The sequence below is a fragment of the Rattus norvegicus genome, chromosome 16, assembly GCF_021556685.1.
Source record: "Rattus norvegicus strain SHRSP/BbbUtx chromosome 16, alternate assembly SHRSP_T2T, whole genome shotgun sequence".
Taxonomy (NCBI): Eukaryota; Metazoa; Chordata; class Mammalia; order Rodentia; family Muridae; genus Rattus; species Rattus norvegicus.
Genome location: NC_141549.1, coordinates 18,747,363 through 18,762,500, shown reverse-complemented (window position 1 = coordinate 18,762,500; position 15,138 = coordinate 18,747,363). Strand labels below are relative to the sequence as shown.

Here is a 15,138-nt window from a genome sequence, read left to right as displayed (position 1 = left end):
CGTTTTACCTGTCCCTCTGTCACCGCAGCTGCCCCCAGTCCTTGGCCTGAGAACATCCCAAGTCCAGGGTGAGGGGCTGGGCATTGCTGTGCGACAAAGCAGACCTATCACACAGAACCCCCTGTCACTGGGCTCTTAGGTTTCTTCTGGCTTCAGCCTGATCCTCTGGGGAGCCGTGTTTTCATGACTCAGCGCGTCTTGACAGAGTGCTGTCCTTAGTGTGCATGAGGATGTGGATTGTGGGAAGATTCAGGAACGGATGTGGGCAGGCTAGTGAAGCGGGTGCCCACCCTTCCACTGAGGCAGGAAATTAACCACTGCAGAGAAAAGTTCACTTCTCAGTGGGAAACTCTTGAGCAGAAGGGTTGTTTTAGAAGAACGGATCCTGCCCAGGATTTTCTTCACTCTGCCCAGAGCCACGCCCCAAACCCCCTGACTGGGGGATTCTGGGCAAGGGCTCTGCCCCGAGCCACGCCCCCAGCATTTTGTTCTTTAAGGTTTATTTTTATTTTATGGGTATTTTTGTTTGGCTTATGTGTGTCTGGCCATTACAAATATGTCTGGTGCCCACGGAGGCCCAAAGTGGGCGCCGGATCCCCTGGAACGGAGGCCATGTGGTTGATGAGAACTGAAGCCAGGTCCTCTGACCCATGCTCCTAACTACTAACCCATGAGCATCTCTCCAGCGACTTAATACAGTCTTTATTTTTTTTTCTCCAAATCATTGAATTGAGGACACGAGTCAGTAGATAGACATGAGCCTAGCACACAATGAGCCCCCAGGTTTCATCCCTGGCACAGAATAAATCAGATGTGGGGGTGCATGCCTACCATCCCCCCTCCTGGGAGGTAGGAGGACCAGGAATTTACCAAGAGACCCTGTCTGAAGAAACAAACAAACAAAACCGCGGATACAAATCCCCTGCCCCAACGCTTGGTGCAGAATGCGCACAAGGAGTGTGTGTGGGGGGTGCTTCTAGTCAGCGACCCATAGGTGGGGCTGGGCAGACTCCCAGGACATTGTGTATCCACCCGCCCCCAACAGCCAAGCTCACCCCTCCTCTGGGACACATCAGAGTGTCACGATCACGCGGGGAGTTGCGAATGGACTGGAATGTGTCGGATGGGGCCGGTGCTGAGGTACAACTGAGGCGCCGGATGCCCACAACGAATTGGACCTTGGTGAGTCTGTTTTACAGGTCAAAGGTCACCATAGCACCGTCAATAACCCTCCGCTGGAATCTTCATCCCCAGAGCTGTCCTTTCTGCTCCGTGGCTTAATCCACAGTCCTAATATTTGTTGGTTACCTTCCCTGGATGTCTTGTCGGCAACTTGCTTTTTTGACAAGCTCTGGGCTGTCTTTCTCTGCTGGGTCTCTGTGGTCCAGCCTCTGGGGGCTTCTATACTCTGTGTGAGGGCTAGCCCAATCATCTCCACGACCCCACCCCCAGTGTGAGGGCCACCTCTTACTCTTAGATCCGTCCTCACCCTTCCTCACCCAATCACTCCCCAGCCACTGGAGTCTGCCGGTTTTCCCTGATTCTATGATCCTACCCAGGCCTCAATTTTCCTCTCAGATAAACGGGCAGTGAGTCAGAGGAACCTGACCTGACAGCACCCACCTTGGGAGTTGCAGGAGGGAGGCTGTGGGGGATGGTGAGGAGGGAAGGAGGCTCTTAGGTTTCAGGACTCAGCTGCACAATGAGACCCAGGTTGTGGCTGGGGTATGGGGTTGGCAAACAGAAACAGTCCACCTGCTCCTTTCTGAGCCTGAAGTGCAAACCAGCCACACACTCAACCTTCTGTTTTAGGGTGACTGCGGACCTCAGGTTAGCTCTGGCTTAGGTGTGATTGGTGACATTCACGGTAGCAGTTCTGGTAAGCATTAATGAAGTCCTCTGTACTGTGCAGGGACTGTGGCCTTGCCCTGTTGGTCAGGATTGGTTTATTCCTATTCTGCAAGGGGCAGAGCGATGTGTGCCACAGCCAAGGTCACTGTCAAGGGAGGGAACAGAGCTGCAGTCCAGCAAAATAGCAGAAGCAGGCAAAGGACCCAGGGGCAGTCAGGGTTCCCGAAGAGCTGGTCGGACGATCTGGATCTACACCTGGGCAGCCCCAGCACACTGACACGGTGATCCATGTTCTACCCAGAGTCCTGCCTCTGCCCTTCTGAGAACATGGCCCAGGAAATCCAGATACGGAGACGGCGGCGCCTCTCCTCAGGAGCTCCTGGAGGTCCCTGGAGTAATTGGAGCATGTCTGTGTGTGTCCCGCCTGGTGAGAGGGGCCTGGGTTACACGTACTAGGAAAGAGTTAACAAAGTCACCAGTGGAAGTGCATGCCAATCATCCAGCACTGAGAAAGCTGAGGCAGGAGGATTCTGTTTTTGAGGTCAGCCTGATCTCCATAGCCAGACCCTGTCTCAAAAGAAAATAATAAAAGATATGGCAGCAAATTTCAGACATTAGGCTGAGAGATTAGACATCAGGCTGGGGGTAGGACATTAGGCTAGGGGGTTAGACATCAGGTTGGGGGATTAGATATCAGGCTGGGGAGGGTTAGACATCAGGCTTCAAGACCAGGAGGGATTTGTCTCAGCCACTCAGTCCTTTAGATCTGGGACCAGCTCTTCTCTTCTTACAGAATTCCTCCCCCAGGCTGAGATTAAGTTCCTGGTGGAGCCCCTGAACCAAGATGGAAGGAGGCGTCTGACTATGGAAGGGCAGGTGACTGTGCTAGCCAGGGCTGGGGGTGGCACAGGAGGTGCGGGAGGCAGGGGAGGCAGGGGAGGCAGGGGAGGCAGGGGAGGCAGGGGAGGCAGCGGAGTTGGGGGAGGCAGGGGAGGCTGGGGAGGCTGGGGAGACAGGGGAGACAGGGGAGGCAGGGGAGGCAGCGGAGTTGGGGGAGGCAGGGGAGGCTGGGGAGGCAGGGGAGGCAGGGGAGTTGGGGGAGGCAGGGGAGGCTGGGGAGGCAGCGGAGTTGGGGGAGGCAGGGGAGGCTGGGGAGACAGGGGAGACAGGGGAGGCAGGGGAGGCAGCGGAGTTGGGGGAGGCAGGGGAGGCTGGGGAGGCAGGGGAGGCAGGGGAGGCAGCGGAGTTGGGGGAGGCAGGGGAGGCTGGGGAGGCAGGGGAGGCTGGGGAGGCAGGGGAGGCAGGGGTCACAGATCCTGGGGTGAACTTTGAGAGTTGACTGGCTGGGCACGATGGCTTGCAACCATCATACAGCACAGGGGAGTAGACAAAGTAAGATGAGGAGTTTAGACCCTATCTCTGTTGTTAATGGGGAGCTAGGGCACATGGGGGCAGGGGAGCACAGTGTCCCGGCAGTGCAGGGCTGTCCTGTATCCCTGTCTCCTCTCTGCAGACACCACAGCTGGCAGTCCCGGAGGGCTGCAGGGACCGGCCTGGGGCGCAGGTGAAGAAGCACTTGGTGCTGGTGCACATGCTGGCCTGCAGGTGCCAGGCTCGGACCTGGAAGACCGTGCCCCTGGGCAAGACGCTGGACCTCTCCGGTGCCGCCTACGACCTGGATGTACTCGCCCAGACTCGCTTCGGCCGCAGCATCATCCAGAAGTGGCCCCTTCCTGCCCAAGAGCTCACAGGTGCCTGGGTCTCCGGGACAGGAGCACGAGGGAAGGCTAGTTCCACTCTGTGCTGAGCATGCGCGAGGTCTGGTCCACGCCTCACTCACGGAAGACCGAGATTAAGTTAAGGTCAAAAATGCAATTTCCTAGACATACAAAGTCTGATGCAGGACTTTGACACATTCGAACAGCAGCTGGGTGGGAGGCACTCAAGGGGCTGAGACAGGAGGATTCCAAATTCCAGACCTCACATTGACACCTTGTCTGAAAACTACAACAGAAGACCCTTGTCACCTCCTAGCTCTTGGCCCCTCATTAAACCTATGCCCATGCACCTCACAGGCACAGCAATGGACTCTGGCTTGGTTGATTCAAGGTTTTGCTGGGCAGACTCAGTCTGGTGGTTCTCCCTCTCTGTGCCTCTGGTTTTCTTTGTGCAAATTAGGGCAGACAGCCAGGCCTAGTGAGACATGCCTTTAATCCCAGCACTCGAGAGGCAGAACCAGAAGGATCTCTGTGAGTTCAAGGCTAGCTCACTCTACAGGGTGAGTTCCAGGACAGCCAGGGCTACACGGAAAAATCCTGTCTTGAAAAATCAAAAAAACAAAAAAACGAAAGGCCAGAGTCCCACTTGGTAGCCAGATGGTGCCTGTAAAGTGTTCACTGTCAGCCTGACATCCAGGTGGTGCTCAATAAATGCTGAGTTGATGTCGGAGTGGGAAGCTGAGTCTGTGCGGTTATCACTGACATGCTAGTAACCCCTTGTTCCCATGTGACACTCGGTCTCCTTCTAGAGACAAGAACCCTGAATGTCATCGTGGAAGGCAACGTGACATCCATGCAGTGGGCAGCCCAGCCTCCAGGCACTGCCTACTGCCTTGAGTGGCAGCCATGGGGCCAGGACAGGAACCACACGGACTGTACTCTGATTGCACCAGAAGAAGAGGACCCAGCCAAGATGGGTAACACTGTCACATAAATGTCCTTTGTGATAACACATGGCGGGCTCCAGCCTGTACAGACAGGGTGTCTGAGGCCCAGAGAGTTCTCTTCACTTACTCAGAGTCACACAGCATAGGGCACAGGCAGAAGTAGAATGCTGTGGCCTGCATCTGCAGCCTTTCAGGGCTCCCGTGTCTTGCCCTGGGCAGGTCACACTGTGACAGTTAATGAGTCCCACATATTATGGTGTTTTAAACATTTCCCGCACCTTGGAAGGTGGCAGTTCACAGTTGCTGTTGGCAAAGTAATGAGGTCTGGAGAAAACCAGGCAGCAGGGTGGTGCCTATGGTGTCTTGTTTTAAGGTGTCCTGCTCTGGGTTTGGGCCGGAGTCCTGGTAGACACACTTTTGGAGTTCTCAGAGAACCCCAGCAAAGGCTGTGGAGCTGAACAGTCTCCCCTGCATGCTGTAAAGGATGAAGTAGTTGAATGAGGGATCCCGGGGAAGAGGTAGAAAGGCTTTGAAGCACGAGTAAGAGTTTTCTAGGCATTCCCACACAAGGCAGCACAGCCAGCCAGCAGCTACAGAACAGTCCATCAGTGACTGCTCGCTGCGCTGGCCCTTCTAGTGACGCACACCTGGAGCTCCAAGCCTACCCTGGACCAGGAGGAATGTTACCGCATCACTGTCTTCGCCTCCAAGAACCCCAAGAATCCCATGATGTGGGCCACGGTCCTGTCCAGTTACTACTTTGGGGGTAACGGTGAGTGGATCGATCACTTGGTGTGCATTGCTGCCCATTGGTCACCTTGGGGTGGCTGTGGGTAGAACCAGGGATGTGAGCTCTCCAGATGCTATTTCTATTGATGGAGACATGTTGGTGGGTGTGGCCAAGGCTATACATCGAGCCCTAAGCTGTGGAGTTAGGGCGCTGGGCGGATCTAGGGCTGTGGGTGGAGCCCGCAGGCATTGTAGGCGTGGCCACCGTGGCGGAGGCGTGGTACGGGGTGTGGTCTGCGCGGGCGGGGTCGCGGCGGGCGGGGCCTTCACTTTGGCTGCCCTGCTGCTAACTGGGGCATTGCACAGTCTCAAGGGTCGGAACTCCACGCCACGTGTCGGTGAGGAACCACACCGAGGACTCAGTGTCCGTGGAGTGGACAGCGTCACAGCTGAGCACCTGCCCAGGGGTCCTGACGCAATACGTCGTGCGCTGCGAGGCTGAAGATGGCACGTGGGAGTCAGGTGCGGAGAGGTGTAGGGGTGGTGCGAGCCCTGTTACTGTGTCCTGAGACAAGACACGGTGACCCCGCAGCGAGTGTGGACCCCACAGGGCTGCTCTGAGTGACAGGCTCATACCACGGGTCATGAAGGGATCCCTAACCCACTGCTGCCTTCCCCAGCAGAGTTGCTCGTGCCACCCACGAAGACCCAAGTGACACTAAACAGTCTGCGCAGCCGCGTGGTGTACAAGGTTCAGGTGCGAGCTGACACTGCGATGCTCCCAGGCTCCTGGAGCCGTCCCCAGCGCTTCAGCGTTGGTGAGTGGAGACATCAAGGACAGCTGACTGCTCTTTCTTTCCTTAATGACCCCACAGTGCCAAGTACCAACCTTGGCTTGGAAAGGGGGTCCTAAGGAAGGGGTGTAAGGGAGCGGTGAGAGAACAGCTTGAAGTCAATTGTGGGGTACAAGATGACATCTCTGGGCTTTGGTCAAGTTTACTGTCCACATAGATCTCTGCTTGAGACAGCTCTCTGCTAGAAAAAAATTCTAAAAGCTCTCTGGATAGTTCATGGGCTTGCTGACCAAAGTCAGAAAAAATTCTTAGATTTTCCCATCAAGTCAGAAATCCTGTTATTCAAATTCTAAAAGTAAATCGGGTTTTCCGATCAAAATCTGAAAGCCAGAAAAATTTCTAAATAGCTATGTTAGCTCTCTGAGTTTCTTCTCTGGGTTGGGCACTATCTTTCTCTCTGTGTGTCTCTCTCTGTCTCCCTCCCCCACTCTCTCTTTCTGCCCCCCTTCCTTTTTCCCCTCTCTCCAGTGCCAAAGCCTAGTCTTTTATTTACATATCAATCCATTCATCCATCCCTGGTCCCCCCCCCCCCATCATTCCACAAATCACCATCCCCTGACTCCAGCCTTTGAAAAGGGCAGAAGTATGTTCTTTTCTTTTTCTTTTTCCTTTTTATAAAAAAAGTTTTTTTAAAAAAGATTCATTTATTTTATGTATTTGAGTACACTGTAGCTGTCTTCAGACACACCTGAAGAGGGCATTGGATCCCATTACAGATGGTTGTGAGCCACCATATGGTTGTTGGGAATTGAACTCAGGACCTCTGGAAGAGCAATCAGTGCTCTTAACTGCGGAGCCATCTCTTTAGCCCCCCTTTTCCCGTTTTCTTAGCATTGTAAATGAATTCAGAGATCTGTCTGCCTTTGTAAGCACAGAGAATACGTTTAGCTGGGTGGGATCCTGTCCTGAGATTACCATTCCCTAAATATTTTTATCTCTTTCTTCACTATCTTTCTGACAAGCTGGCTCATAGTTTAGCTGCTCCTGTTTTTTTAAATCTGTGAAGGCCCTGATTTATATTGCATCCTTATATCTTTGCATAGTTGAGAAATTATATATTCTCGAACTCATGTTTTCAGAGTTCTTTCCCACAGCCTTAAGGGCTGTCCTGAAGGTCTCAGCACTTACTATTTTGTTGAAGCATTAGCCAAAATCTGGCTTCATGGACTCATGCTGCTTCTAATTATTATGGAGTCATTAACCTTGGCAGGGAGAATATTTCCTAAAGGAGGAACATTACACACACACACACACACACACACACACACACCCCTCAAACCCAGCAACTCCTGCAAAGTCAACACCCTCTGGGCTCTGTTTCAGGGGCAGGAACTGTGTCCCACCTCCCTCCCATGATCATGTAAGACCTGGCACCACAGCACCCGACTGGCCGACTTTTCCTTTGTGGCTTTTCACAGGTCTCTGGGAAAAGCACCAGTCAGATTTTCTCTTCTCTTGCTTACCTCCCTACCTGCAATATTTGACTCCTCCCCATTTTCCAGACTCCTATTTATCCTTCAAAGGCCAGTTATAAAGTCCCCGGCTCTAGGAAGCAGTCCTCAGCTGTCTCTGACCCACGGTGACGAGTAACCATCCCACCCCTCTGCTGTCTCTTGACTCCTTGGGTTGCTGAATGTGGGTCAAGTTGCATCTTCCCCACTCAGGGTAGGATCAGGGCACACATCCTTCAACCCGAATTGTCCGGTCCCCAGAGGTGCAGATTTCCCGTTTATCCATCGTTTTCGCGTCTCTGGGAAGCTTCGCCAGCGTCCTCCTCGTGGGCAGTCTCGGATACATTGGCTTAAACAGGTGACTCCTGCCTTACCCCTCCTGCTTTGCCTGCTAGAACAGTATTGAGAACACTCACGGGGTTGGGGATTTAGCTCAGTGGTAGAGCGCTTGCCTAGCAAGCGCATGGCCCTGGGTTCGGTCCCCAGCTCCGAAAAAAAAGAACAAAAAAAAAAAAAAAAAAAAAAAAGAGAACACTCACGACCCCAAAGTATAGATCTGTCCTGGTCTAGACGAGGAAACCGCGGCACAGAAGGCCCGGAACTGGATGTGCGCTGTGGGCAGAGCTGCTGCTGATCTTGAGTGTGTGGTACTCTCCTCTGGTTCACATCACACTCTCCACAACACAGCGGGAACAGGAAGCCTCAGGAACACCCTCTGTGATCTGCCACCTTTTGTTCCTCAGGGCTGCCTGGCACTTGTGCCCACCTCTGCCTACGCCCTGTGGCAGCACTGCTGTGGAGTTCCCTGGCAGCCAGGACAAGCAGGTAAATGTTCCTTCTCGGCTTCCCACTGTTGTTGGGTATGTGCTGTGGGCAATGGCTATGTTCCACAGCTTGCCCAAACTGAAGGGCGACTGGAAGATCCAATAGGCCAGAGAATTCTGGAAGTCAACATAGAATCAGAACTTAACGTGGCTTCAACTGAAGGAGAACGTGGAAAAAAAAACCTAAAAAACAACTCAAAGCTGAGGACTTCCAGCATGGCTGGATGCAAGGCACCGGATCCGTTTCTGTGCTGTAGCTCTCCTGGTGGGGAGAGGGGGTCAGTGTGACTCACCTCTGGCTGTTTCGGTGGATGACTTGGAAGAGGGCCTCCTGAGAATGAATGCGTTCCTCCAGGCCACTGGCGGGGTATTTTAGGGGTTTACTCTGTATCCTGGCCACGCCCACCCAGCCTTAGTCCTATCCAATGACACCGCTCTTCCAATTATTCTGGCACCTCCCCAGTCCTGGAGTCATCTAATTACATAGCTCCTCCCCACAGCCCTAGCCCTGCCCTCGTCCCTTTACTCGGTCCTGGTCCAGCCCCGTCAGTCAATCCTGGTCCTGCCCTTCCCCTTCGCTCAGTTCTGGCCCGCCCACCCCTACTTTGTCCTACCATTCCTTCCATCCCTAACCCTAACCTTCCTTAATCAGTCCTGGCCCCGCCTCCATCCTGCCCCTTCACTCAGTCCTGGCCCTGCCCCGCTCGCAGTTCACTCAGCCCTGACCCCTCGCATACACTGGCTCTGTCCCCCCTCTTTATAGGCTTGGCAATGGCGCAACCCTGAGGACTTCCCCGAGGTGTTGTACCCACGAGACGCGCTGGTGGTGGAGATGCCCAGGGACAGAGATGATGAGACAGAGTCGCCCCAGGCCACCCCTGAGCGCGCCCTGGACACAAGGTGGCCCTTGGGAACTGAGGGGCAGGTGCAAGGACTCTCAGAGGCCAGGCTCCCGGACCTGGCTAGAGAGGACTGTCCCCGTGGTGACCTGGCCCACGTGACACTCCCGCTGCTCCTGGGAGATGTGACCCAGGGAGCCTCGGTACTTGGTGATCTTTGGTGGATCCATAAGACCGTGGAGCCAGGACCACCCACTTTGGGTCAAGAGGCCTGACTGCTGCATTCCCAGCCTGTTCCCTCCTTAGGAGCCCCTGACCTGCAACAGCTGGTCACAATGACTGTCCTATTTTATAGATGTGACTCTTGAGGCCCAGAGAAGATGAATGTCTGACCTGAGGTCACACAGCATTAGCAGGACACAGACCCAGGTCCCCTCCCACCCACTCCCTCCCTCCCGTGCCTATAGCCACACAGTCTGTGAGGAGAATACAGAAACCACCAAGAAGGGGAAAGTGCTTCATGCAGCCCTGCTTGGTATCCTCAGGGCAAGGCTGGTCCCTATCACTGGTCTGTTTGGGGTTGGGGGGCATCCTTCCATTCTGAAGGGACATGGTCAAAGGCTCAGTTTGCCTCCAGTGTCCTGGGCTGGAGTTCAACTCCAGGAGTAACAGACAGGATGAATCTAGATTGTAATAACTTAGGTGACCTAAACAGCAGGGCCTAGACATGCACAGGGAGGTTATACATCTGGACTCAGTCTCCCTGTTGTAGCACTGGGCACTGAATAAATGGGTCTTCCCAGTGACTGACAAACAAGCTGGCCGTCGTGGTGCACATTTGTCGTCCTAGCACCCAGGAGGCACCTGCATAAAGATGAGCTTGGACTGCACAGCAAATCCAAGGGTAGCCTGGGCTAAATGAGACCGGGTCTGGAGGACAGTGTGGACAGTCACTCAGAACTCCGAGATAAGACCTGTATAGTAGAGATAGTTGAGACGAGAGGCCCCGGCGTCCTTGAATGGCCCCAGCCCTCTTCCCATGTGCCCTGGGTCACATGGATCACCCTGGGTCCCCTCTTTGCTGCCCCAGCGCCTTAAACGTACGTCTCACTTTGGCCACTAGAAGGCAGCAGTGGCGCGTGTCGCTTCCGTCCGCCCTGCACAGGGGCCTCAAATCGGACTTTTCCAGTTTGAACCACCAAGGTTTGAGAACCCTTTAATAACAAGAGTATGCGAAACTAGTAGGGCCAGGCCTCCCAGACCTAGGACCTGTTTTACCCTGAAAGCTTCTAGCTGGGGAAGGAGCCGTGGTCTCCGAGTTCAGCCACACAGTGGTTACACAGATAGCTCGGTTATGGTAGCCCTGGTCTCCAGTGCCGGGGTATGTTGGGGCTCCTCCGGGGACCCCGAGAGGCTGAAGCAGAGGACGCTGCTACGCTTGGGAGAATTTGCCAACACCCCTAGAGTGCCTGGACTCGGGGGAGAAGGAAATACCAGACTTGGGGGTGGAGAGTCAGTCACCTGCATCCAGCCAGGTGTGATGGACAAAACTTTTCGTTCAGCTCCTTTTTTCATGGAATATATTTGTATCTAACAGTCTCCATTTGGCTTCTGGCCAAGGGAAAGCTGGATGGGTGGGGGGCAGAGTGTGACAGCCTAGGATCCTCCCCCTCCCCCGTGGCTGGGGGCGTGGCTCAGGGTCTGAGTGACAGTCTCGGATCCCCCTTGAGGAGCTGGAGGCGTGGCTCAGGGTCCCAGTGACAGTCTAGGATCCCCCACTGAGGAGCTGGGGCCTTGGCTCAGGGTCAGAGAGGATGCTTAGGATCCCCATAAGGGGCTGGGGGCGTGGCTAGGGGGCAGAGTGACAGCCTAGGATTCCCTTGAGGGACTGGTGTCCTGGCTCGAGGGCCGGATGATCATCAAAATGCTAAAAGCCTTGGGTTTGACCATCACCAGTGCAAAACAAAGTCCTTACTGTGTTCCAGATATCCCGCGTGCTTACCCTGCGTGGCATGGGACATCTCACAGGCTGCGACAGGCAAACAGGGATCCAGCCACCATCACACCCACACTTTTAACAAACCGAACCATGGTGAGGGGGTTGAAAGGCACACAGGGCTGAAGGGCGGAGGGATCCTGGAGAAGGCTACAATATGCCGAAATGGTGAGGACAGCCAAGAACCGGCAACTCAAAGGCCCTGACGAGACCAGATAAAAGTTCTGAGTGGGGGTTGGGGATTTAGCTCAGTGGTAGAGCACTTGCCTAGAAAGCGCAAGGCCCTGGGTTCAGTCCACAGCTCCGGAAAAAAAAAAAAAAAAAGGTTCTGAGTGACAGGACTGCTGCCAGCGGGCCAGGACCTTTTAGTTTAGCTTGGTGGCCTGGACCAAAGAGCTTGTGACTTCCCTGGGAGCTGCTCAGGGACCTCCAGCTGCAGCCCATGCTAAATCAGAGTTCACTATCCCCCTTCCTCAACCTCCAGAGTGCAGGTATGACTGTTGAGGGCCAACTGGCCCAGTCCCTGGCCCCTCCTCTCATCCAGCTTACTGGATTCTGTCTGTCATTGGACTTGTGTGGATCAGGGACACGAACTGCCTCAGTTTCCTTCCCCAGGCACCTGCATGCTATATGTTTCCAGTGGCCTCCAGCCAGGGTGGGAGGATTGTCACGGGTTCTAGGGAACATGTCCTGCGTGCGGTCGGTGAACCGAGCAGAGCAGCCCCTGGGATCACCGCCTGAAGCAGGCGCCCAGCGCTCTGCCAGCAATGCCCACCTGGCTCTGCCCGTTTGACTTTAAATCTCACTGTGCTCACACACCACAGGAGTTGCCCCCTCCCAACCTCATTTTTCTTTACCTTGCCCATCTAAAAAGCACAATTCGGTGTCATTTGGATTCACTCAGTATGCACTTTTAATTCCAGAACATTCCATGCCAAGCGCTAAAGTGTCTTTCTGCATGAGCTGCTTCTGAACCCCTGTGCACACTTCCACAGCCCCTGAGCCTGATCAGGATACCAGGTCATAAGGATTACTCGCCCGAGTCAATCACATGCATTGTATTTTGGAATTTTTCAACACGTGTTAAGGCCTCTTTCCTTTTCACAGCTGAGTATTATTCCACTGTGTGCCTGATACACACTTTGTTTCTCTGCTCCTGTGCTAATGAGGGTTCTGGTGGCTCTGCATTCCTGGTGCTGTGGATCCTGCTGCACCGGCCTGGGAGCTGCAGTTGTAGGAAGAAAGTTTCTGCTCTCTCCTCCCTCCTCTCCTTTGTGCTCCTCTTTCTGTGGCCCTTTCCTTTCAGCATTTGCTTTTCTTTCCTCTCCCTTCTTTTTTTTTTCTTTCTTTCTTTTCTTTTTCTTCTTCTTTTTTTTTTTTTTTTTTTTTTCGGAGCTGGGGACTAAACCCAGGGCCTTGCGCTTGCTAGGCAAGCGCTCTACCACTAAGCTAAATCCCCAACCCTTCTCTCCCTTCTTTTCTTGCTGGAACTTGCTTCACCTGAAACAGGGAGTCACCCGTGAGTCACAGCACCCAGCCCCTCACTGGGGGATTCTAGGCAGGAGCTGAGATGACAAACTCTACACAGGTAGCTCTCTGGGCCACCCTTGCTTGCCTCTCTGCCCTCAGAGCATCCCAGAATCATCAAAGTTGACCCATGACAGCTTCAGGAAACCTCACCTGGCCCACAGTCTCCCAGAGCTACTGTCCCCAGCACCGTGTGTAGTGGCCCAGGCAATGAATAAAACAGGGAGTGAGGGAGGAGGCCAGCTGGCCTGCTCCCCACCTAGGTTTCCATGGAGATCACTGCTCAGCCCTGTCTTGGCTGCTCTGGCCATTGTCCCTGCCCTGGGCTGGCCCAGCGCTGAACCCTTCTGGTGAGAGCAAAACAGTGGCTTCCCTCCTCAGTGTCAAGCGCTTTCCAGCTGCAGCCTCAAGGAAGAGGTCACACAGTCAGTCAACACACAACTCAGAGAGGGCCTAGGCCAGTTGACGGATTCTCTCAGCCTTGGCCTGGTTGCTTACACACCATCGAACCACAAAACTGTGCTCCCTTCCAGCTCTGATAACTGATCCCGGTTCACACCAGCTTACTGCTTCTCCTTCACACTTCGAGGAGGGCTGATGGCCTGAGCCACCTGAGTCACACCAATCAGGTGCAGAGCCTGTCTTGCTCCACACCCCCATCTTCCTCAGCCTGCTAACACTCCCCAAACAACTCAGGCATGCTCCTGCCTCAGGACTTTCTCATGGGTCTTGTTTCTGCCTGGGATCTTTCATTTCTGTAACAGTCTCGTGTCTCCCTGCCCCCTACCCATTCTGGGTCTAATCTCCTCTCAGTCACACGTCCCCAATATACGGAATTGGAAGCCGTTCCACCTATGACATATTTGGCGACTGCACACAGTTAGGATTTAAGTAGTGAGCGCCTGAAGAACAAGCTATGATTTGGTGTCATCACAATCAGTCAGTGAGGGGTTCTGAGGGTCAGGAGCCAAAGGCTTCCTGGAGGAGGCAACTTTGGGTGAAGGCTGGATGAGCGGGAGGCCCTGGAGGGTAGGAGACTGTGCCCTGTGTTGGGGAGACCTGTAGGCATGACCACAAGGCAGGTGTGTGAGGTGGGGTCGCCTCCCTGAGAGCAGCAGGGAGGACTTGTGTGGGCTTCAGAGAGTTCACAGGTGGAGAAACTGAGGCACAGAGCTGAGCTATTCCTGTGGTGACATCTGCCACTCCCCCATACAGCCTGCCCGGGGACTTTCTCATGGGCAGAAACAGTAGCAGCCGGTTTCACAGGTGGCTGGAGGCTGGTATCGATTTGCAGATGGCACACCAGATCACACCGCCTGGGGCAGCCGGGGGAGGTTGGCTCTGTCATCATGTACTGGAAGAAACAGGGCACTGGGCCATGGCGCAGGGACAGGGGCAGGTGTTCCACAGGGCCGGGACCTGGGACCAAGCAGAAGTCCTCACTCCAGGTGCTCAGCTGGGGTCCCTGCGCACTGCTGTCCCACATCACCCAGGCTGACCTGGAACCAACCCACTATGTAGCCCAAGCTGGACTGGAACTCTAGACCCTCCCTTGTCAACCTTGGCCAGAGGCCCCAGTGACCTAAGCCAATAGGGCTATGATCTCAGCTCCCCTCCCACCCCAGGTCACAGCCACCCTGTGGCTGGGCTTTGCAGGTCCTCAGGCATGAAGAGGGGGGTATGTGCTCCTGACCCTTGAACATTTCTCTCTGGGGACTCAAGGGGTTGTGGGTTTCTGAAGTCCCCAATTCATCCCTTGCACTCTGTCCCCCACCATGTGCACATCCTGAGTGGATGCCTGGGACATGCCTCAGAGTGCTGATTTTGTCAGTCACATGGCTGGATGCTGAATGAAGTTGGCGATCTCTTCTGTGGCTGCTGCGTTCCCACCTAGATCCCTTGGGTGTGGGCACCTGAGCTCTTGTGTATGGCACAGGAGTCCTTTATGTATACTCTATACTATTCCTTCTTTGGCTGTGATAAACATCATGACCAAAAGCAATCTGAGGAGGAAAAGGTTTCTTTGGCTTTCAGCTCAGGGTTCATTACTAAAGGGCTCAGAACAGGAACCTGAGGCAGGAGCTGATGCAGAGGCCATGGAGGGGTGCTGCTTACTGGCTTGTTCCCCATGGCTTGCTCAGCCTGCTTTCTTTTTTTTTTTAAAGACTTTTTTATTTATTATATATAAGTACACTGTAGCTATCTTCAGACACACCAGAAGAGAACATCAGATCCCATTACAGGTGGTTATGAGCCACCATGTGGTTGCTGGGATTTGAACTCAGGACCTCTGGAAGAGCAATTCATGCTCTTAACCACTGAGCCATCTCTCCAGCCCCTCAGCCTGCTTTCTTATAGAACACAGGACCACCCACCCAGGGATGGCACCACCCATAGTGGGC

The 15,138-nt window shown here is 54.2% G+C and overlaps 1 protein-coding gene across 6 annotated transcripts in view; it reads left to right on the top strand.

Moving 5' to 3' along the window:
- Positions 1–10,030, top strand: part of Il12rb1 (interleukin 12 receptor subunit beta 1) — a 13,241-nt gene extending 3,211 nt beyond the window's left edge. For 2 of the 6 annotated variants that reach the window (XR_015639288.1, XR_015639287.1), the window contains 12 exons: positions 1,046–1,182; positions 1,813–1,879; positions 2,153–2,278; positions 2,645–2,727; positions 3,365–3,602; positions 4,379–4,546; positions 5,154–5,288; positions 5,612–5,767; positions 5,929–6,063; positions 7,764–7,908; positions 8,294–8,375; positions 9,138–10,030. Coding sequence is in view for 4 of the 6 variants with exons in the window: in XM_087587457.1 (XP_087443583.1) it covers positions 1,046–1,182; positions 1,813–1,879; positions 2,153–2,278; positions 2,645–2,727; positions 3,365–3,602; positions 4,379–4,546; positions 5,154–5,288; positions 5,612–5,767; positions 5,929–6,063; positions 7,812–7,908; positions 8,294–8,375; positions 9,138–9,488 (1,775 nt within the window). In the remaining 2 variants the exon portion in view is untranslated. The remainder of the gene's footprint in view (positions 1–1,045; positions 1,183–1,812; positions 1,880–2,152; positions 2,279–2,644; positions 2,728–3,364; positions 3,603–4,378; positions 4,547–5,153; positions 5,289–5,611; positions 5,768–5,928; positions 6,064–7,763; positions 7,909–8,293; positions 8,376–9,137) is intronic. The other 4 variants (XM_087587457.1, NM_001170604.2, XM_087587458.1 and 1 more) reach the window with 2 other exon arrangements.
- Positions 10,031–15,138: the final 5,108 nt, after the last annotated feature.